Source organism: Daldinia decipiens (assembly GCF_022478715.1).
Source record: "Daldinia decipiens strain CBS 113046 unplaced genomic scaffold F4813scaffold_1, whole genome shotgun sequence".
Taxonomy (NCBI): domain Eukaryota; kingdom Fungi; phylum Ascomycota; class Sordariomycetes; order Xylariales; family Hypoxylaceae; genus Daldinia; species Daldinia decipiens.
Window position 1 is genome coordinate 268,885 of NW_026054544.1, and position 21,418 is coordinate 290,302.

A 21,418-nucleotide genomic window follows, 5' to 3' on the forward strand; every position below is an offset into this window, starting at 1 on the left:
AAATGTAAATTCTTATATAATTCGCTTCGTACACAGCAGTCTATCAATTTAAAATGACGCCAAGTCTCTTCCTGCCAGTTGTAATTGGGTCTATACTCGGTGCGCTTTGATACCATCCGAAGCACCTGTCAATATCAATCTATAGCTTCTCAAACCTCGGCCTAGTCCTCCTTAGTCCGGACAGTAAAGCGGTTTTGAAGTCGTTAGACTGAAGCATCGCCTGGTTCCACAGGCTTGTGTATCTCAAGTCTATTCCAGTTAGTTATCGCACTGCTATATATATATATCCCTTGAAGGCGCACTTACTATCTGCAACTGTGTTGTCCCTTGCGTGATTCAACAGCTCTTTCGTGCCCTGGACGGCAACCGGGCTCTTCGATGCTATGAATGATGCGAGCATGCTAGCTGCCTCGATAGCCTTTGCTTTGGTTTCCAGCACCTGACTCACGAATCCAACAGCAAGAGCCTCTTCAGCACCAAAGCCCCGAGCTGTCAAGCAAACATCCTTAACCCACGAGAAGCTTGAGACGATCTTGGGTAGCCTTGCGAGAGTGCCTATGTCTGCAGCCATACCGATGTCTACTTCCTTGACAGAAAATCTAGTATCTCTCGAGCAGATTCTTACGTCTGCACAGCAGGCTATATCGATAGCCAAGCCGATAGATACACCGTTCATTACACAGATAACAGCTAGCTCATTGTTAGTTGGCGACGGTTTCAATATTTAAATATTCAAAAATTGCGACCGAAAATGATGTTTAAATGATGTTTACTTACGCTTCTCGCATTTCTCTATCTGGTTTATGCAGTCTTGGAACTCGGAGATCTGGCGCCGGAGTTTCGTTGCCTGTCTCGCAGCATCTGGCTGTTGATCGCGATTCCCTAGGAGGCCTCCCTGATCCACGGCTTGCACATCTAGACCAGCAGTAAATGCCCGGTCGCCAACTGCAGAAAGTATTATAGCGCGAACGCCTGGATCGCGAGACAACTTTGCGAATATCCTTCCAAGCTCTACCCACATATCTGGTGTGAATGCATTTAGCTTGGATGGGCGATTGATCTCGACGTGAGCTACATATTCGGATGGCGACGAGATAATAAAGTGTCTAAAGTCCGAGTAACTTTCTCTTTCTGATTGGGCCATGGTTTAATACTTGGGGTTTACGGAATGGGAGTCGATATGAGTAAACGCTTGGGCGATATAAAATGTCTTTGGAAATGTGAGGAGTTGAAACTGATTTCTTTTCTACCTACATATCTCTTATGTAAATCGTCCCAGCTTTATGACTTGTCCTGCTTGTCTTACACGCCCCGACTTGCCGAGGCTCCTCTTATGGACCCTGTTTTGAATTGCATATGTACCGTTACATGCTGGTATGCACCTGTCGCGAAGTTTTCCAGCCACATTTCATTAATCCCTGCTTGTCTTGTCTTATCGATACATCCTTATCACATCTTGTCACACCAAGCTAAGGTACAACTTGGTTTAGATCGTCGGTGGGAAATTGTCTAATTGACCGATTGCTAAGAAGAAAAAAGTTGATTGGCTTCTCAACTTTACCTGTTGTACGTTTTTTTTTCCTTAACGGAATCACACGACAGCATACATCACACCCGTTGACGATGGCAGCAGAGGTCGCGCCACTTCCGCAGCTGAAGCTTCCTTCGGGGCCTTCTCAGATTACTGCAGAACAGCGATATTGGAAATCGTTTAAGAACCAACTTGTGATTCCGTCGCCGACACAATACCCCATCACCCACATCACCTTTCCCGCGACGAATCCAGCTGCGATTGGTACTTCCAACAATGATTATTTCGCTGTCACGACGGGAACCCGTGTCCAGATTTACTCGATAAGAACGAGGAAGCTGGTTAAGACAATCACTCGTTTTGGAGACATTGCGCGAAGCGGAGACGTCCGACGGGATGGTCGTATATTGGTGGCCGGAGACGATACGGGCAAGATTCAAGTCTTTGACGTCGGGTCGCGGGCCATTCTCAAGACGTGGGCGCAACATAAACAGCCAGTATGGACAACGAAATTCTCCCCGGCTGATCTCACAACTCTCATGAGTACGAGCGATGATAAAACAGTGAGATTATGGGATCTTCCCAGCCAAGAAAGTACGTCAACGTTCGTAGGCCATGCCGACTACGTGCGCAGCGGCAGTTTCATGCCCGGAACCATGTCAAACATGCTTGTATCCGGCAGTTACGATTCTACAGTGAAGCTCTGGGATCCCCGAACACCGGGCACAGCCGTCATGACGTTTAAACACGCTGCGCCTATAGAAGACGTGTTGCCTCTCCCCTCTGGAACTACTGTTCTCGCATCGTCTGAGAACCAGATCTCCGTTCTCGACCTCGTGGCTGCGAAACCGCAACACATAATATCCAATCACCAGAAGACCGTCACTTCTCTATCCCTTGCCTCCAACGGCCGTCGCTTAGTGTCTGGGGGTCTAGACGGCCATGTCAAGATCTTCGAGACGACGGGTTGGAACGTTGTCGCGGGTGCCAAGTACCCCTCTCCCATTTTGGCTGTCAGGGTCATTACCGCCGGTGCCAACGATGATGACCGACATCTAGCAGTCGGCATGCAGTCCGGTGTTCTCTCGCTGCGCACGCGGCTCACAGGACCTGAAGCGACTCGCGAGCGTGAGCGCGAGAAGGAGATGTCCGCGCTGCTCTCCGGGAACATCGACTCGCACGACAAAATCAAGAATAAGCGGAAGCGCCGCCACGGCGCAGCCAAGCATCTTGACATGATCGGAGAGGGTGCCGACGTCGTCATCGCCAATGATCTCTCGCGGCCCAAGCGCGAGACGCCTTGGCAGAAAGACTTGCGACACGGCCGATTCGCTGCGGCCCTAGACCGTGTGCTCGACCCAAGCGCTAAAGACCACAGCCCGCTAACGGTGCTCACGCTGCTGATCGCACTTCGCCATCGCAGCGCCCTACGCGAAGCCCTCGAGGGCCGCGACGAGGCTACCGTCCAGCCCGTTCTCAAATGGGTGCAGACGCACATCATCGACCCGCGCTACGTTAGCATGTGCACCGACGTCGCTATGCATCTGCTCGATCTGTACTCCGAATTCGTCGGCGGCAGCGCCGAGCTCCAGGCTAGCTTTATGACGCTGCACCGCAGGGTGCGGCTCGAAGTCGAGAGGGCGCAGGTGGCGACTCAGACGAGCGGGATGCTGGGGACCTTGCTGGTGAGCAGCTTGGATTAATGCACTCGGCTCTATCGAAGAGAAGAGAAGAGAAAGATCGGTCGAAGGGAAAGTGGTATTAAGGGAAGGAGAAGGAGAAGAAGAAGAAGAAAAAGTCTCAAGACGGTGGATCTTTTTTGCATGGCGATGGCGTTTCAGGCCGGAAAACTAAGGGTGTTTTGCCATTTTAGGATCGGACTTGACATCTGGGTACGAACGAAGGAGGCTTGCCCGCCAGGCGTTGTAAGACTCGCCTTGGTAGTATAAGCAAAAGAAATGTAGTCTTGTATTAGGGATTTTATGCTACGGTAAAGATTGATTGAGTTGCCAGTTCCAGTTTTGGAAAAGAACACAAGTCTGAATATTCCTGTCATATCACGGCAACTCAGCGCTACGCATGGAAGATACAACGATATTTTAAATCATTCGTATATTTCAAGTGGTACCTATCGAAATCGGACCTACCAAGTAAAGCTGCCTCTGAACTTCCTAGCTTCTAATTACGTCAACCAGGTTGCGTACGAGTCTAAAATGGAGATTTAGACCATTTTCCATTCGGCCCTCCGCAGTATTTTCCACACGCCGAAGCCCTCCCTTTCCGCACGTCCATCTTGTCTAAATGATCACGACCGAACGCGATTGTCCTCCTCCCCCCCCCAATACATTAAACACCCCCAAGATACCGGACAGAGACTGGAAAGGGAAATGTAAAACAGCAAAGCAAGTAACCGGTACCTACCTCTGTTGCTTCAAACACATTATACATATTATACAACGCCTTCTCTCGAATTCGTAAAATTTTCGTATCATCAATATCCTCCATGTCGTCGTGCTCGGCCCGTGCCGATATCAATCCTACTCATTTCTTCCATGAGTGCCCATTCTTCGTTGGCCCCTCGCCCCGGGGTTGGCCCTAAGCCGCCACTCATCATCGGTACCTTGGCTGGAATTGGCGGACCGATGCCGAATCCCGAGCGAGCGGCGCCTGAGCCATGATTCTCATAATCGAATGTGCTAGCACGAACAAGCGCTCGAGGGGGCGTACTGTTCCGCTGATGAGGCGTCGAAGGGCCAAGTGGATTGGGCCCTGAGGAAATTGGTGCCGGTAAGGCTGATGCCCGATGTGCTTTCTTCTGTAAGCGGTTTCGCCCCGTGCTCACAGGAGGAGAAGGTGTGGGATCAGAAGGGATATATGTTGGCGGTGCAGCTATTGCCGACTGAGGTCGTGTACTGGTACGGGGTGGCCGGCGGCCAGAGGGCGGCATCGGCTGCGCGCCAGCAGGGACTGGACGTGAACGTGTCTCCACAGGCTCAACAGGCTTCTTTGGCTCTGGTTCCGGCGCCCAAGTGTCCATAGGCAAGTGATCTGAGGGATCAACTTCCCGTCCATCTGGTGTCACTATCTTTCCATCTGCATTGGTATATTCTCCGTCCTTTGTCGACGCCACGGTAGGGTTCAGGGCGTCATAAGAGTCTGGGCCGAAAGGAACCCCTGACAGTCGGCGACCATCAGATGGGGGAGGCGCCGGACTGACCGATTTGCGTTTGATCGTGTGGTTAGCACTCGGGGCTGGAGAGACTCCTCGAGACCTCGAACCTGAGGTTGGCCCCGAGGGCGTGGTAGGTCCGCCAGCATAATGAACTAGGCTTCTATCATAGACTCTCGAGCTGCTTGGGTGGTGGACATTAGGGGAATGCTGAATAGCGTAATTTGAGGGAGGCTCGCTTTGCTGTCTACCTCGGGTTGGAGTAGCCATAGGAGGTGGTTGGGTATATCGACGCGCTTGCTTTCTTTCTTGCTGGAAGCGATCCGAGATCTCGCGCGCCATAGCTGGGTCAACCCCCGGAACCAGCGTTGGAGGTACAGAGGGGATATCATAATCGCTTGGCGCATGCACCTGACTATTTTCTAGTTCACTTGGATAATTCAGACTATGATCCATCTGTCTCGAATACCTTGGCACCAAAGTGAGTGCTTGGGAATAATCCTCACCAGGTATGGGCGATGGTGATTGGTTGTAGCTACTAGGGTCGTACTGTTCTTGAGATGAGATAGGGGAAGGGCTATAATGTCCAGACGGCGCACTATCACGCCCGTTTAATGCCAACGGCGCGGGACTAGAAGTTTGGTGGTACTCCTGCTCATCGTACTGGTGCGTTCTAGATCCGCTACCTCGGGGTCTTGCGCTTGGCGGCGTCCAGGATTCCGGAACATCCTCTACCGTCGGCTGCATTGATCGGTAGTGAGCTTCGTATGCTGGGTCGTAAGAGTAATGGCGCGACTGGCGGTTGGCATCGGCCTCGCGGTATGGTACCATGCTTTGCATATCTGGGGCCGACTCGTACGGGCGGTACGTAGGCCGACCAGGATAAGATGACGGCGCCGCTGAAGGCACTGAGTATCGGTGAGCTTCATTCCGTAGAACATCATGTCTCATATGTGGAACAGCTTTATGCTGTAGCATGTCGAAGCTGCCACGGGTAACTAGTTCTTGTGAACCTACACTTGAGTTCCTAACTCGGTGGGCCGGTGGGGGCGGAGGACAATCATCGAACTCAATCGATTGCCGAGGATGGTGGCCTGGCGGCGGAGATTCGTAGGTTTGCTGACCATGGGCGAAAGATGACCTAGTTTCTACTTCATATGACCGACCATAAGCAGAGTCAGAGTAACGTGGTTGTTCATTATCTTGCGAAGGAAGCTTATAGTTCTTATCTAGCGGCCGGTGGGGTGGCATCGAGTACTGACTCTTGCTGATATGTGTTAAAGCGTACTGGTCGGGATGAGTGCTGGGTCTGCTTGAGGGTGATGTACCATATTCGGCAGCCTGTAATGGCGCATGGTTTGGAACGAAAGATGGGGGAGTTGGCTGTGGTCGGGATGGAATGTGCACTTGGTCTGCCACTGCCACTGCCGCTGCCGGTGAAGGTGAAGGTGCCTGGCCCGTGACAGGATCGGAGGGTAACGGACGTCGTTTTACTACCGTCTTCTGGGGCCCGCCGGCAGATTCTGCCTCAGGATTCGGGGTTACGCCATTTGGTTTTGCCATTGCCTTTTCGGCTTTTGGGCGGCTGTCGTAGAAGGTGATCTCGATTCTGACCTCACCCGCATATTTGCCTCTACAATTCAAGCTATGCCACTGGTCACTCTGTCCACCTCCTCGTACAATTATATCGCGTAGGTCAATCCACGTTTCGCCTATTAACTCCGTCTTCCTATCATCGTTGAATACGGATAGCTTTAACTGATAGTAATCGGGCGAGTCGTGAACTGTAAATCGAAGCTCCTGGTCCCTACAACGAATCCAAGATGTTAGCCAGGACGTATAGTTTAGGCAGCTACTAGGTAGTATGTTAATACGCACCATTTGGGGGTCTGGCCGCCTCGAATATCTGTAGTTGTCTTCTTAGCTTCTTTCGCCAGTCGCGCGGCGCAGTAGGGATCTTGTTTCCCAATGGTCTTCCTGTTTGGAAGATTCTTTGCACGATCAACAATAAGTACAAGGGTTCCAATCTCAGGACCATCGACGCTCATGTCGGAGAAGATGCCGGCTGTATGCATGCCGTTTAACGGGTTAGGCATTTTCGGTTTGGTAGCCATCTTTCAATAGGTTGAAGTTATTAAGCAACTCTCATTGGAAGGTTGAAGTCGAATAAAAATCCCGATCCCGATCCAATTGACACAATCAATAGTACCGAACGATATATTTAAAGGTTGCGAGTTACGATTGTCTCGGTTGCTCGGCGGGTGCCTTTGTTGATTCTTCCGAGCAGACCTCGTATACGTTCAACTGGTAATAACAGGATAACAGGACGAAAGCGAGAGTCGGTGTTGAACGACCGGACGAAGAGTAAAAAAAATTAATTTTAAGACCAATGAACGAGAGAACCAAATAAGCATTCAATACTATGAAGTAGAGACCCAATTAGACAATGACAACGGAAGCAGGAGAATGCAGAAGAGGATAATGACTTGCAGGTTTGCAGCCGGGCTAGAAGATACCCATACCTTGTCGAGGTGGGCAGCGGCCTGCAATTGGAGTGGCTGGTGACGAAAACAATGAGGTTGGGGCTTTTGGTTGGTCGAAACAGGTCTGACCCGTTCCTGCTGTAGCAGTTCTAGCAGTTTTCGTGCTGCCGGGGAACTCCACAGCTGAGAAAAAACCCCGCCTCCCTAAAAAAAAATACCCCTGTACCCCTGTGCTAAGACTTTACCATGTAAAGACTTCAGGGCGTACAAGATGACAGGGGCTTTGTTTAGTGGGACCGGAGCCAATAGAGACGCTAGATTAAGGTAACGTGTGTCAGGGGGGGTATTTCCTTGATTCGATTGCCTTATCTCTTATTCGTTGACTCTTTCTTGTTATTCGAGTTATTGAAGAAAATAAAGGATGTCTTATGGCTTTTATTTAAAAAAGACTTCTTGGAAGGAATGTTTCACAGAGTACGACATTGGGGTTTTCTCCGTTTTTAGGAAATATTGATGCCTGCTCTGCACAGCCCAGACGCGCAATCCACGAGGCTCTTCACTGTGCCGAGACGCCTAAATGACTAAATGACGCGACCACAATTATTTTCCGACGGCTCAGATTCAATCCCGCATCGACAGTCAAGAATCATACATATGAGCTGATCTTAATGATCGTTTCGTGCACGCCTTATATAGGTACCTACGATAAACCTAGCCATAACCCCCAAAATCTATTTCACCGAGTTACATATATGGCGAGAGAATTATACATGCCGACTATCCAGGTTAACTAATTGAAGTGCTTCATTAATACTTAGGTATGTACACTTGAAGCATATGTAAACATTTTTTTACATATTGCTACGCTCTTATTAATGTCCCAACCCAGCCAAGTGGTACACTATCTTCCGAACTACTCTCGGGACTACGTCAGAATGCCTGAATGCGTAACGGTCAAATAGTACATGCTGTATATGTGTGGAATGCTATAGGCTGTGTTAAGCCAATCAGACTCAAGCAGTAGCATTAATGAAAGGTTGTCTGCAATTTGAACCTTCAGAAGATATACACCACATGTAGACTTCGTAGTTGAGATTTTAATGCACGAGTCAATGTATTCGAATATCATGATGCATAATCCTGCATATATTTATCGCGATAATATATGTAAGCACAGTTCAAAGTTACACCAACCTTTCAATTCGAGTTGCTAAAACTAATAGTTACACACTTATAGATTCCTCGTCTGTACGAATAACCACATTGCGCCTCTTATGCCCCTTGCATATCATTGAGGCGTTCCTTTGCGCTTTGCTTAGCATCTTCGGAAACCTTTGGATTATTGATTGCTCTATGTACAACGATAGTTAGTAATTGGCTCATCATCTTGGACAAATCCACTTACGCCTTTAAACCACCGGCGACATTCCCAGGGTTCTTGTCACCGTCATCACCGCCATTCCCAGACTTCGGCACTATAGAAATGATCAGAAAGTGGTCCAAACTGGGATGCATATCGGACTAGAAACATACCGTCCCCACCATTAAACTCATTGTCGAGAACTTGCTTGGAATGTTCCTTAGAATCCTGGCTGGTGTTAGGATTGTTCAAGTTGGCCTTGTGACCGCCGGCAATTTGCGCTTCAGTAGGCATAATGGATAATTGTAGGTAGGCAACGCGTTATATGCTGATATGCTGATACAGTTAATGCTGAATGTTGGGTTAAGTATGTTGATGCTCTGTTAATGAGAAACCGAATGGAACGGAATCCAGCTCCTCTTTATACACGTTTCTTCAACTCTTACTTAGACTTACTTCCTATATCCTTTATGGCATATTAAGCCGCTGACGCTTATACTCTAGTTAATTACTACTTCTATACAGCATAGACGGTTGAGTCATGACGACAATGACAACGAGTAGTTCAGAGTCGTATAATCACCAGTCAAGCCACTTTGGGTTACTTAGGCCTATGTCGGAAAGATTATCCTGATCCGCACTTACACATAATCGATCAGAAGATTTACAGAGCCGAATCTAGGGTCTAGCATATGTACATAACAGCATAAATCGAAAGCCCCAGGATTTGTGACATCGATCAAAAATATCAAGTATTGGACAGTATTATTGAAATCAATCACGACATAAGATTTATCTGCCCCAAGAGGTGATCGTCGGGGACTGCGGATGGTCTGCTCCGTCGCAGGTTCAAAGACTAAACGATTGGACTATGAACTGTCGCGAGCAAGCCTTACTATGTATATACACTACCGTTAAATGCCAGGTTAGATCCACATGAACCTCCACAGTGCGGCTTAAATCACGATTCAGCCTCAAACGTTGGTAACGACAACGCTGTTCGTTGCCTTCCAATTATATCAACTGCATACTGCCTAATACCATACGGACGGCACCGAGCGCACTATGAGACGCTACATCGATGCTAAGTCATAGGAGGAAAGAGTAATTATCGACGACACCAGGTTATCATATTTAGATGGAACTGCCTCTAGACTCGCACATTTTCAAGGGTTATGTAGGGGATATCCCCTGCATAATATGAAGAATATAATTGCTCGAAAAAGCACCTAGTTAATTAAGCATCGACAATATTTCAGCGGTGTCGACATACACCAGATTTTGTGAAGCCTTGAAGGATCTAGACAACTACAAATCCCCACTGTCTGTCTAAACACGATGCTGAACGACCCCTGAGAAGATGTGGACTGCAAACCATTAAGACAGGTAGATATGCAATGAATCGTGAACGCAATCGATTAATACCCAATCATTGTCACGGCTGGCTCCATGTCGTTGAACCGTGTCCCCTTTTGCGAAAGTGCACTCGTCAACCGCGATTTACGATTGGATCAAGATAGGGGTTCCGAGGTACTATGCAGGATATGCTATCGAGTGGACAAAAAACAAATCAACTGGGGCAACCTGATACCAACCCCGAGAGTAGTGTAGGTATGAACTACATACATACAGACCGGCTATGCTGCCGGCTGCCGTAACGACCCAGTTGTCGAGACGGCGGTCTAGACCAGCATGCATATACTGATTCGTAAAACATTACTGAATGGTCAACGTCGACAGGGAATCAACAATTTAAAAGGAGCCTCATCACTGTGATCCATAGATCTTAAGATAGGGTGTTGGAATTATTCGTCTTAGTACTATCCTTTAACATATAGGGTTTATCCATTTTGTAGATGTTAATTGACGGTGTATGGTAGAACGGTAACACGAATATGTTTGTAAGACTCTTATTAGTTAAACTTAGCCTAAGTTCTAGGCTAGGAGTTACGGTGTGGCTTGACAGACTGACAGGCTGACAGGAGAGTGGAATTGCTTAAATGTGGGGGATGTCCCGCTTTTAGCTTTGGAGAATCGCCTACGGCAATGCACCTACCAGGTACCTAACTTCTACATAGCATCCATTCGTACCTTACCTACACTACTACGACTACTTGACTTTTACTAAAACAAGTAATTAATTCGCCATTCTCGGTATTCCATACCGATATCCCAAGATGTCATCTTCCCAACCTTTATCTCAACCACCGACTATTAACTACGTGGCCGGCTTCCTACTCGTCGGGCTTGCTTGGGGATTTACGACGCCCTTCATTCGCCGTGCAGCCAAAGATCATAATCCACCGGCTCATCCGACACTAGCAAGGGACGATGTAAAAGCAAGCTGGGTCAAGAATAAACTTTACGGGGCTTTTTTTGCTGTCCTTGACCTACTGAAGAACCCGAGATATGCTGTCCCACTACTGATCAACTTGACCGGGAGTGTTTGGTTCTTCCTCCTCATCGGCCAAGCAGGTAGGTCGACTAGTTCCATCTTAACACTTCCAACGCTTTGATATACTAACATCTCGCCTCAGAGTTGAGCTTGACGGTCCCAATTGTAAACACATTAGCCTTCTTGTTCACAGTACTTGGCGATTGGTGGGTTGACAGGAAGGTTATAAGTAGAGGTAGGTCATTATTATCATAACATCGACGTACCCGTTCACTGATTAACTATTAGATACGTGGATCGGAATGATCTTATCTTTATGTGGCATTGCGTTATGCGTCCGGAGTAAAACTAGCTGATAGTTTTTGCTCACATTAAGATGATTAGACACTGTTGATAGTTCTCTAAAACGATGACATTGGAGCATTAGGAAAGTTTTCGGGTTCTAGTAAGAATCGGACTTGAAATAACGAGATGGACGTAGGTCCAAATGCAGATTCTTAATGCCGCTCATCGTGGGGGAACAAACTGTACGTCTACAGACATTGGTATGGGTACAGGCGTCACTATCATACGGACGAACTCATGATGACTCTCAACTAAATGGCACGAATAAACGCCGGTTTTCTCCTACAATGAGTAAACTCGCGCTCATACATGTTTCATGCAAGCCTTCGATGGGCATGCCGTGCTACGGGAAGAGAGCATCGCACGTTATCAGTATTCATTCTGGTGAAACGATCACTAGTCGAAAGATCGCAGTGATTTTCGGCATGGCGTCTCATGTAGAGCGTGCTCACGGACAAGGTATATAAGATCCTACATCGCTTTTTGCTATGATAAGTCCAAAGGCGAAGAGAGTGGCTCGAAGGAAACACCGTAACTGCAATTGAGAAATTTAAAGTTAACGTATAACTACCAGAGGCTCATAAGTACAGTAGGTCAAATCAGATCGGGTAAAAAATCTCCCCGTACAAGTCGGATATGTTTTTGTTAACATTTTTTAGTATCTTAAATATCCAATATAAACTCAAGGCTACTTGAGCGCAATATCAGACCAACGGCCCTTCAAGTTAAGTGCATGTCAGGTCTTTATTATTCTAATCCGTTTCGCCATAATCAGGGCAAAGAGCCCCAAGGTTACCCTAGGAGCTTCACATGAGCTATAATCACTATAAAGACCTAAGTGACAAAGAAAATTCTTTAATAAAGTAAAGACAACCGTGTAACCAGCCGCTTTTACTCGAGCCAACCCCCGTAGTGCCCACATTCTCAAGTCTTCAATTCAAATCGATGGTAAACTATAGGAATAAGATGCGAAAATAGGGTTATCCATACGATATCCTAGAGCCTACGAATGTGATTAAGACAGTAAAGATAAGTAGTTAGTATAAACTACGTATGGAAGTTTAGCTAGCTTTCTTGAACGAGGTTTGAGTCACCGCACTAAATCATATCATTGACCACGTCAGGCACAAGGCCATGGTGCAAGTAGAGTGAATATCTTGGAAGCAGTGAAACTGTGACGGCAAGCTTAGCTGGCGCTTGCATTTCATGATGGCAGGGTAACATCAAACAGGGATTAACACATCAGCGCAGGGCAGCCTTTAACAATATAAGCAACTGCGTAGGTTAAGTGTTTGCGCACCCAGTTTGCCTATCTTGCTGTTGTAGTTGTTGTAGTTGTAGTTGTTGTAGTTGTAGTAAACATCATCAAATCATAGTAAGAATAGGATGCATGTTTCCTCTAGGAAGATCAATGTTGAACCATATCAGATCGTGCATATGAATATCGAGCCACGAGACATATTGAGGCCACTACATATGCACGTATGTAATAATAGGAACATTAATGCTCGATGGCTGCATGAATCCAAGAGCAATAAACGGAATTAGCCTGCGCTGTCCCGAGGCTGAACAATTTAGGAAATGTACACGGCAGAAGTATTTAATTTGTAACGCCGGGGCCAGCGGTAGTTAACTCTAGCAAAAATAGTACCCTTGTGCGACTTACCCCTTTCGTACTTGAAAAGTACCCCCTATCTCTTGAAGGAGTTCAAGTCTTCCCCTTTTATCTCGCCTTTTCGGGGTCAATCCTACCACATGAACACCTACGAACAGATCGGCAGCATGGGATAATAATAACTTAGCGCGATCGCGCTTGGCTTCTTGTCCTTCTCCAATGACGCACGTTAAAATCTCTTTGATCGACTAGAAACCACAGGGATGTTGATAGACATTCTCCATATTACTTGCAACCTTGCACGAGTTAGCCAGGTCCATAATGGTTCAATAATGGTTCATAATGGTCCTTGTAAAGAAACAATCCCATAGGGGAACTAAGAATGTCTTATCACGTTTCGACAAAGCCTGGTTGTCACGTTAGTTTTAGTCAATTTGGTACATTTGTTATTTAAGACCTCAGGGACCTCTTCTTAGATATTCAATTTAGAAGGTACCTTTCCCACGTTAAGAAGGCTGCGTAAAATCAACTTCTTTCCATCTACGTCAACTCGACTTGATTAATACCACAATTACCTCACATACTCAACTTAACCTAGTCTATTTACCTAATAGTCGTCAAGATGCGCATTTCTTCCCTCTTAACTACGGTAGCCGGCGCTACTTCTGCGTCCGCCGCGGTGATGCGAATTGATGCCACCGCCGCACCCTGGAAATGGACTGTAACAGGATGGAGTGCTGGTTGCGCGAGAGAATGTCATTATGGTAAGGCCTCTGTTGCTTTCGACAGCCCTATTTTCCTTACTTACTCATTTGTTTAGACTTCAACGTGACCGGCACCGGAAGTTCTTTGTCGAGGCCGCCTAGACCTTCGTTTAAGGCGTACTGTAGCGGAGAAGGCGAGGGTGCCAACTATAGGGCCTGTACAGCGCTCGAGGAAACCGAAACCGACTATCTTGTCCTTGCGAAACTCCTTCCGAACAACGGCACTGCCAACGGAACATCGCACAAGCCTCAGATCCAAGTGAGCGTAAAGTTCACCGACCTAGATGTTGCGTCGACGTGGTGGAACTACACTGGGAAGGCCGTGGCGTCGTACAACCAATTCGTAGCGCCGCTTATGAACTTCACCATCACTCCCGATACCATTTACGGTGTAGCGTAACAGCGGGGAGTTTTAGGGTAGCGCACGGTGATGTATCAGGTGCGACATCTTGGCGTACTCGATGTCGGGTTATCGACGTGGCCCGGGAAGCAAACATTTGTGTTGCAAACGTGGACGGTTCATTGGCGACAACGGCGTACAACCTACTGACCGAGATGATCTCGATGGTCGGTCGCGAATCACCCTCGCATAGTAGTCCGGACTATTCAGTTTCCTATGCTAAAATGAGTCAAGAAGCACGCCCTTAATAAACCTCAACTACCCAACCTGAACGTCGAATCAAACCCACATATGCCCTGCTGAAAGGATCATCTTGAACGACGATCACAAGATGAGATTGAGGAGGGACCATCAGTTGGTGGATCTACACCTGGCCCTCCCGGCTTGTATGTCTCGCGAGAGTGAGGTCGTACGCCTAGACTATAGTCGTTCTTGTACATAGACAGGACAGATGTTGATTGCAGATGTCAAGATGACTTGATTGACAGGCAGACATATCAACTTATAATGTTAATCATTGACCTAGTTAATAATTATAAAACCTTACATTCTTCAAATAACCAGTTTCATGTAGAGGAATTTGTGAGATCATCTGTCTTGGCAATCGTCGTATAGTGTATAGGTATGTATGTACCGAGTCCTAGATTAGACCTCAGTTAGGCAGCCTGATAAAAATTCACGATGCCTTAAAAATTGAATGCTGCCTTAAAATGTGACCCGTGGACAACGCCTTTACGTAATCTTACCTAACTTACGTTGAATGTTACGCAAGTGACTGTGGCGGTGGCTTTGCCAAGGATGCCAAGGCTAAGGCACATGAAATTACATCAGTGTGTACCAGTCGGCGCTTCTCCCCCTCCCCCACCGAACTTCCATCTACACGCAGCTTTAGCCCGCGCTTCCAAGCTTTCCACTCAACTCCCATCCTGACAATCTACATCTAGAGGTAGCCTAACTTCGGAAACATAACATAATTTGAGCCTCTGGGAGGTCCTCGGTTATCATCTATAGCTGCCTACCTAGCCAGCCCTCGAGCTAAGAGCTCCTAACCAACTTATTCGAAACTACGCATTCATATATTAGAACCCCCTTAAAGTCAACGCTTCACGATCGTGTTCTGTCGATAGATCTTCCAGTCCAATCAACAACAACTTTCGCTAACCTTTGAAGATAAACTCTATTAGTCATGAACGTTCTTAAGCTTCAGAGGTAAACCATCGCACACAATAGTTCCTACTTTAGAGCTTGCGAAACTGACGGCGGTTAGGAAATTTCCTCAATTTGAACAAGGCGACATATTCGGCCTTACCGATGCCTTTCGCAGGCTAGACGTCGACGATAAGGGCTACATCGACGAGGCTACCGCCATCAAGGCTACCCAGCAAAGCGAGCGACAACCTTACGATGTCGTCAGACAGGCTTTAAGAGAAGTTGAGCTCGACTCTTCCCGAAGAGTTGAACTTGAAGACTATGTCGGCGTAAGTCATACCAGGTTACACGGACGATGCTGAGCCTCCAGTTCTAATATACATCTAGTTAATCGCCAAACTACGCGAATCCTCCCCTGCGCAACGGCGTATGAATACTGGGGGTGCTGCGCCGGTTGCTCCTGCTGGAATTGTATCTCAAAGAACAGGTGGACAAGGGCATGCCTCCAAAGGAAGCATCGGCAAGATCCACGTTCAAGGCTCTAGTGCCAATGTCACTCATACCATCAACGAAGATGAACGGACCGAATTTACACGCCACATTAATGCTGTCTTAGCCGGCGACCCTGATATAGGGAGTCGATTGCCCTTCCCGACCGACACTTTTGAAATGTTCGACGAGTGCAAAGACGGCTTGGTGCTAGCCAAGCTTATCAACGACAGCGTTCCCGACACCATCGACGAGCGTGTACTAAATGTTCCCGGCAGGAAAGTCAAAAAGTTGAACACGTTCCACATGACAGAGAACAACAACATCGTCATAGAGTCTGCAAAAGGTATCGGCTGTTCAGTCGTCAATATTGGTAGCGGTGATATTATCGAAGTCCGAGAACATCTTATTCTAGGTCTAATCTGGCAGATCATTCGGAGAGGTCTCTTGGGCAAGATTGATATTAAACTCCACCCTGAGCTCTATAGACTGCTTGAAGAAGACGAGACGCTGGAGCAGTTTCTACGCTTACCTCCCGAGCAAATCCTCCTACGATGGTTCAACTATCATCTTAACGCAGCTGGCTGGCATCGCCGAGTTGGCAATTTCTCGAGCGACGTAAAGGATGGAGAGAACTATGCAGTTCTTCTGGCGCAAATTGGAAAGGACTACGGATGTAGCAGAGCTCCTCTTCAAACACGTGATCTATTACAACGAGCAGAGGAGGTACTGGTCGACGCCGACAAGCTGAGCTGCAGGAAGTTCTTGACACCGAGCTCTCTTGTAGCAGGAAACCCTAAGCTCAACCTAGCTTTTGTTGCTAATTTGTTCAATACTCATCCCGCCCTAGACCCGATTACCGAGGAAGAAAAACAGCAGGTGGATGACTTTGATGCTGAAGGTGAACGAGAAGCCAGAGTATTCACATTGTGGTTGAACAGTCTAGACGTACAACCAGCTGTGGTCTCCTTCTTCGATGACCTTTGCGACGGCACCGTTCTACTTCAGGCCTACGACAAGGTTATCAAGGGCTCGGTGAACTGGAGACACGTGAACAAGAGGGCGGCAAGCGGCGCCGAGTTGATGAGGTTCAAAGCCGTCGAGAACACTAATTACGCCGTTGAACTTGGCAAGCAGAACGGCTTCTCGCTAGTTGGTATTCAAGGAGCGGACATCACAGATGGAAATAAAATGCTCACGCTGGGCCTTGTCTGGCAGCTCATGCGAAAGGATATTACTCTTACACTTTCGGCTCTAGCGCAACGTCTTGGGAAACGGGAGATGACCGATGCAGAGATGGTAAGATGGGCGAATGACATGTCCCGAAAAGGCGGCCGGAATTCATCAGTTCGGTCGTTCAAAGACCCCGCTATTGGCAGTGGTATCTTCTTCTTAGACGTTCTGAACGGTATGAAGAGCAGTTATGTCGACTACGATCTTGTCACGCCTGGACGAACCGACGAAGAAGCATACTTGAATGCTAAGCTTAGCATTAGCATCGCCAGAAAGATGGGAGCAACTATCTGGTTAGTCCCTGAAGATATCTGCCAGGTCCGAAGCAGATTGGTTACTACTTTCATCGGTAAGACAGCCCAGTTTATAACCCTTTTGAGTGTGGTAGCAGCAACTAACTAATAATTGCAGGCTCGCTTATGGCGACTCACGAGAAGATGCAGTAGATTGAGGCTTTTTAATTCTCTCGCGAAAGAAGTGTGCAAAGGGCCTAGGTTACGTCGGATACAAAAAGTTGGGGGGTTTGATGACGATATGTGTTAGTTAGCATACTGGATGGCTTGTTAGTCTTGCCCAAATTCCGAATGCAGTTTTCATCCAACTATCTCGTATCAACCAGAAAAATGAATATATCGCATTATGAGTGATTTCTTTCGGGGTTGGTAAACTCGAGAGGAGCAGGGTGCATGCACATTCTTACGTTGGATTAATTTATAGTTTTTACCTTAGGTATGTTTCCAAGAGGTAGGGTCATGAAGTTAGCGTAGGACGTAGGTACTTACCTAAGGTACCGTAGGTATGTAGTGTAACATTGTAACAGTGCAACAACGCCCCGCCATTTTGCCCATAAGAACTCGTCGGTATGGGAAGATTACAATCTCACTACAGATTACAATCTCATCACGTCGAATGTTCACGTTCCTATTATCCGATGCCAACGACTCTTCAGCCTTATTGTCCCCTTTCCCCTAATTCCCCCTCTAAGACCGGAGGAATGAAGACAAAGACTCCATTTTTGTATCGGGTTTCCGCAATGATTGTTGACATCCGAGCCTTCTCCATTGTCTCGTGTGGAACCGCATCTTGTAGAAAAGATTATAAATATTATACCTCGGCGTATTAGAAGATCGTCTGGAAGAGTGAGATCGACGCCGAACGGCAGCGACCGTACCAATTTCAATGTCATCAGGCTCCAACCGGGTTCGACGGAATCTCTCGTTGCTCAAATCTTAGTGGACTCGCCCGGTTGTACCGGCCGTGCTTAAGTTAGGTGGCGATTCTCGATACGATTGATCCGAGTGTACGAGATAATGAGAATCTAACCTATCTCACCTTATAAATAAATCATCTCACTCCGAGCCTCAATTGACAATTGATACCTAATATAAAATCTGTCAATTCCTTTCAGCCTCCCCACCTATCAGCATAATCCTCTTATCGGCTGCGTTGGGTTCATAAGGCCTACGGTCGATTGATATTAGTCAATTCCATTCCGTCATTAAAGAAGGAGGCTAGATATTGTGGTTCAACCCCATTGTCTTCTTTCAAACATGTCCACTGAAGAGCTACATGCGGCTTCACAGAGCCGAGATCATCTTGCGACGGGTACAGATATCCATAGCGTACATTCGAGGCGCGAAACACAGCATCCAGTTGTTTTAGCCGAGGCATTGAAAGCTATACATCGCATCCCAGATACCCCATCAGATAGTAACAGCGATTCGGGCATTGAAGCTACGGACACACATCCACACTCAGTCTTATTACGACGCAAATCGGAATCCGATTCTTATGATAACTCAGCCTCGGAAACGCCTGAAATCCTGCACTTGGAGAGCCCGGGACTAAATGAGAAGTCGAGTTCTGAACAGCTTCTCCATGGCTTACCTAAATATACTTCTACAAGCAAGGGGAATAAGACGTACGTGGTGGCCAGTGATGATGCAGAACTTCGGGAGATATTAAGACGGGGTTTAGAAAGAGCAAGTCAACACATTTCCGGTATTTATCTGCCTTGCTTATGAACAGCACTAATATTAGGTACCTAGTTACAGGAGAAAGAAAAAGGATTGCCGGGACGACGCGAAAAGCTACGGGATATGGTCTTCACAAGGCAGTTCTCGGCCTTTGACAGGCAAAACCAGGATGCAGCAAACAGTCCGTTTCATGGCTTTTATGTCCTCTTCTGGATTTCAGTGTTTTTCTTGATAGTGAAGATGGCTGCTGATAACTGGAGGAAAACTGGAAACCCTCTCGGTGCCAATGAGATTATGAAAGCCATGTTTAAAAGAGATGGTGAGTTAACTTTGATCCTCGATATTTCGGAATATAAAACGATTAACTGCCAATGTAGTTGTCGTACTTTTATTCTCCGACGGCATCATGTGTGCTCTGACGGGACTGAGCTGGGTAATCCAACGCCTGGTATTTCTCGACTATATTGACTGGAATAGGTCTGGTTGGATATTGCAAAACGTAAGTTCTTGTCACGGCCTTTACAAGTGAACTTCTTCTAACCTATAGTACTATAGTTCTGGCAAACCCTGTTTATCGCAGGTGTGGTTGGCCTTACACTTGTGAGGGATTGGCCGTGGACACGTGAGTAAGCTTCCTACTCAAGACGAAGCGCATATACTAATTATTTTTATTATTAAAGATACCGTATTCTTTGTTCTTCATGGTCTTGTCATGTTGATGAAACAGCATTCATATGCGTTCTACAATGGTCACCTTTCGTCCCTCTACAAGAAGCGACAGGTTGGTGTTTATAATCTAATATTCGTCTAAGTGATCCAGCAAGCAGGACTAAATTGCTAACTCCTCAATTTAATTAGAGTCTACTCCTTAAATTGAAACAGCTGGAGAATATATCACCCGTAACATCGCCTTCGCAAACGAGACCAAGAGTCTCGGCCCTCTCTACATCGCATCTCGCTCATCCACCATCGGCGGATGAGTATCGTGAGAGGCAGTTTTCGTTATCAAAGACTGGATCTACGGACCAGAATAACATGGAGAGCATCTCCCGCGCTATTGAAGCGGCAGAACCACTCGATATAGAACAGCTTCATGTATTCGAAAGACTCATCAAGTGGGAAGTCGACGCTCTCGCAGATGAACTCAGGGGCAAAGCGGATGATTCTACACATTATTATCCAAATAACCTTACCTTCTTAAACCACTACGAATATATCGTACTACCCACCGTCGTTTATGAATTGCAGTATCCTAGGTCCGAGAGGATCAATTGGTATTACGTGGCTGAAAAAACTTGTGCTCTTTTCGGTGTCATATTCGTCATGATCATGATTTCTCAGGCGTTTATTTATCCTGTTGTAATGAGAGCGATCCATATGAAGGAAATGGGCTGGACAACTACGCAAAGATTCCGCGAATTTCCATGGATACTCAGCGACCTTGCCTTTCCCTTTATGATGGAGTATATGGTAAGTTTTGTGGCTATAGTTGATTTTATGTTTACCTTGTTGTGCTTCCGCTGACTCTTCACCCTTAGTTAGCTTGGTATCTCATCTGGGAGACGGTTCTTAACATCCTTGCGGAACTCACGTTTTTTGCGGACCGAAGCTTCTACGATACATGGTGGAACAGCGGTATGTTGCCATTTGTTCTTCACTCGGTTATAATTAGTATATGTCTACAATACTAACATCGAGGCAGTCTCATGGGATCAGTACGCTCGCGACTGGAACCGACCGGTCCACAACTTTCTCTTGCGGCACGTGTATCACAGCTCGATATCATCCATGCGTGTAAATAAACACACTGCGACGCTCATCACCTTCTTCCTCTCGGCTTGCGTTCACGAACTCGTCATGTGGTGTATCTTCAAGAAACTACGCGGGTATCTACTCATCCTCCAGATGTCCCAGCTCCCGCTTGTGCGGCTCAGCCGGACGAAGTGGCTTCGCGGCCAGCCAACAATTGGAAATATTATATTCTGGGTTGGTATTTTTACAGGACCGAGTTTGCTATGTAGTTTGTATCTAATTCTTTGAATGGATTGGTTGTTGGTTGGGTGCTTGGCGCTTTGGGGGATACAGATAGAGGAGAGAGGCAAACAAGCGAATGGGGAGGGCGAGCTGTTCTGAAGAGGAATTTTATAACTTTTGGAGTTTAGAGCGTTACATACCAAAGACAGCGTGTTGGATCGAGGTCACGATTACGGTAAAGTACCTAAGGTGATAAATAGCGTGTAAACATTGGTTATCTTGTAAATTATTAGAGTTCTATTGTAACTTATATTTCAATATTTGCCTTGTATTACTACCTAGTATTCAATGATTAACTAGTTAGTAGATCATTTACTAACTAGTTCCGAATTGCAAATGATATTCACGGTGGACCAACCGGAAGCTCTCCAACAGGTAGCTAAGATAGTCACTTGGGTTTAATGCTGGGAGGTATTGCAAGGCGAGCACTAAGTTTGACCTATAGGAGAGATGTTGAGAGACCCCAGCTTTCATG

At 46.9% G+C, this 21,418-nt stretch overlaps 8 protein-coding genes across 8 annotated transcripts; 5 read left to right on the forward strand and 3 right to left on the reverse strand.

Annotated features, from left to right (window-relative positions):
* Window positions 1-139: 139 nt before the first annotated feature.
* Window positions 140-1,144, reverse strand: F4813DRAFT_384184 (ClpP/crotonase; the record flags this gene model as incomplete). Its single annotated transcript, XM_049246041.1, has 3 exons — window positions 140-249; window positions 307-690; window positions 778-1,144. The coding sequence occupies 3 exons, from the start codon at window positions 1,142-1,144 to the stop codon at window positions 140-142; spliced, it is 861 nt and encodes a 286-aa protein (XP_049104563.1).
* A 5-nt stretch (window positions 1,145-1,149) lies between these two features.
* On the forward strand, window positions 1,150-3,301 carry F4813DRAFT_3493 (WD40 repeat-like protein). Its single transcript, XM_049242157.1, has one exon. It carries the CDS (start codon window positions 1,624-1,626, stop codon window positions 3,232-3,234), a length of 1,611 nt encoding a protein of 536 aa, XP_049104564.1. The 5' UTR covers window positions 1,150-1,623; the 3' UTR covers window positions 3,235-3,301.
* Window positions 3,302-4,022: 721 nt separating this feature from the next.
* Window positions 4,023-6,814, reverse strand: F4813DRAFT_384186 (uncharacterized protein; the record flags this gene model as incomplete). Its single annotated transcript, XM_049246042.1, has 2 exons — window positions 4,023-6,507; window positions 6,579-6,814. The coding sequence occupies 2 exons, from the start codon at window positions 6,812-6,814 to the stop codon at window positions 4,023-4,025; spliced, it is 2,721 nt and encodes a 906-aa protein (XP_049104565.1).
* Window positions 6,815-8,455: 1,641 nt separating this feature from the next.
* F4813DRAFT_384187 (conidiation-specific protein 6) lies at window positions 8,456-8,837 on the reverse strand (the record flags this gene model as incomplete). The annotated part of the gene is made up of 3 exons (XM_049246043.1): window positions 8,456-8,534; window positions 8,589-8,658; window positions 8,717-8,837. 3 exons carry the CDS (start codon window positions 8,835-8,837, stop codon window positions 8,456-8,458), a joined length of 270 nt encoding a protein of 89 aa, XP_049104566.1.
* Window positions 8,838-10,720: 1,883 nt separating this feature from the next.
* F4813DRAFT_384188 (uncharacterized protein) lies at window positions 10,721-11,294 on the forward strand (the record flags this gene model as incomplete). Its single annotated transcript, XM_049246044.1, has 3 exons — window positions 10,721-11,018; window positions 11,081-11,173; window positions 11,227-11,294. 3 exons carry the CDS (start codon window positions 10,721-10,723, stop codon window positions 11,292-11,294), a joined length of 459 nt encoding a protein of 152 aa, XP_049104567.1.
* Window positions 11,295-12,943: 1,649 nt separating this feature from the next.
* F4813DRAFT_341213 (uncharacterized protein) lies at window positions 12,944-14,731 on the forward strand. Its single transcript, XM_049241282.1, has 2 exons — window positions 12,944-13,662; window positions 13,719-14,731. The coding sequence occupies exons 1-2, from the start codon at window positions 13,521-13,523 to the stop codon at window positions 14,060-14,062; spliced, it is 486 nt and encodes a 161-aa protein (XP_049104568.1). The 5' UTR covers window positions 12,944-13,520; the 3' UTR covers window positions 14,063-14,731.
* Window positions 14,732-14,873: 142 nt separating this feature from the next.
* Window positions 14,874-17,761, forward strand: F4813DRAFT_341214 (calponin homology domain-containing protein). The gene is made up of 4 exons (XM_049241283.1): window positions 14,874-15,271; window positions 15,330-15,540; window positions 15,599-17,282; window positions 17,345-17,761. The coding sequence occupies exons 1-4, from the start codon at window positions 15,249-15,251 to the stop codon at window positions 17,377-17,379; spliced, it is 1,953 nt and encodes a 650-aa protein (XP_049104569.1). The 5' UTR covers window positions 14,874-15,248; the 3' UTR covers window positions 17,380-17,761.
* Window positions 17,762-18,301: 540 nt separating this feature from the next.
* Window positions 18,302-21,104, forward strand: F4813DRAFT_3798 (MBOAT family protein). Its single transcript, XM_049245498.1, has 8 exons — window positions 18,302-18,915; window positions 18,982-19,228; window positions 19,287-19,408; window positions 19,465-19,531; window positions 19,590-19,690; window positions 19,768-20,379; window positions 20,448-20,544; window positions 20,612-21,104. The coding sequence occupies exons 1-8, from the start codon at window positions 18,484-18,486 to the stop codon at window positions 20,947-20,949; spliced, it is 2,016 nt and encodes a 671-aa protein (XP_049104570.1). The 5' UTR covers window positions 18,302-18,483; the 3' UTR covers window positions 20,950-21,104.
* The last annotated feature ends 314 nt before the right edge of the window (window positions 21,105-21,418 follow it).

Excerpts from the sequence above, each read along its gene's own strand:
- F4813DRAFT_3493 (XM_049242157.1), top strand. The coding sequence starts at position 1,624 with ATGGCAGCAGAGGTCGCGCCACTTCCGCAGCTGAAGCTTCCTTCGGGG.
- F4813DRAFT_341213 (XM_049241282.1), top strand. The coding sequence starts at position 13,521 with ATGCGCATTTCTTCCCTCTTAACTACGGTAGCCGGCGCTACTTCTGCG. Across the intron at positions 13,663-13,718 it reads CGCGAGAGAATGTCATTATG|ACTTCAACGTGACCGGCACC; the intron begins GTAAGGCCTCTG and ends TCATTTGTTTAG.
- F4813DRAFT_341214 (XM_049241283.1), top strand. The coding sequence starts at position 15,249 with ATGAACGTTCTTAAGCTTCAGAG. Across the intron at positions 15,541-15,598 it reads AACTTGAAGACTATGTCGGC|TTAATCGCCAAACTACGCGA; the intron begins GTAAGTCATACC and ends ATATACATCTAG. Across the intron at positions 17,283-17,344 it reads ATTGGTTACTACTTTCATCG|GCTCGCTTATGGCGACTCAC; the intron begins GTAAGACAGCCC and ends TAATAATTGCAG.
- F4813DRAFT_3798 (XM_049245498.1), top strand. The coding sequence starts at position 18,484 with ATGTCCACTGAAGAGCTACATGCGGCTTCACAGAGCCGAGATCATCTT. Across the intron at positions 19,532-19,589 it reads GAGGGATTGGCCGTGGACAC|ATACCGTATTCTTTGTTCTT; the intron begins GTGAGTAAGCTT and ends TTATTATTAAAG. Across the intron at positions 20,545-20,611 it reads CGATACATGGTGGAACAGCG|TCTCATGGGATCAGTACGCT; the intron begins GTATGTTGCCAT and ends ACATCGAGGCAG.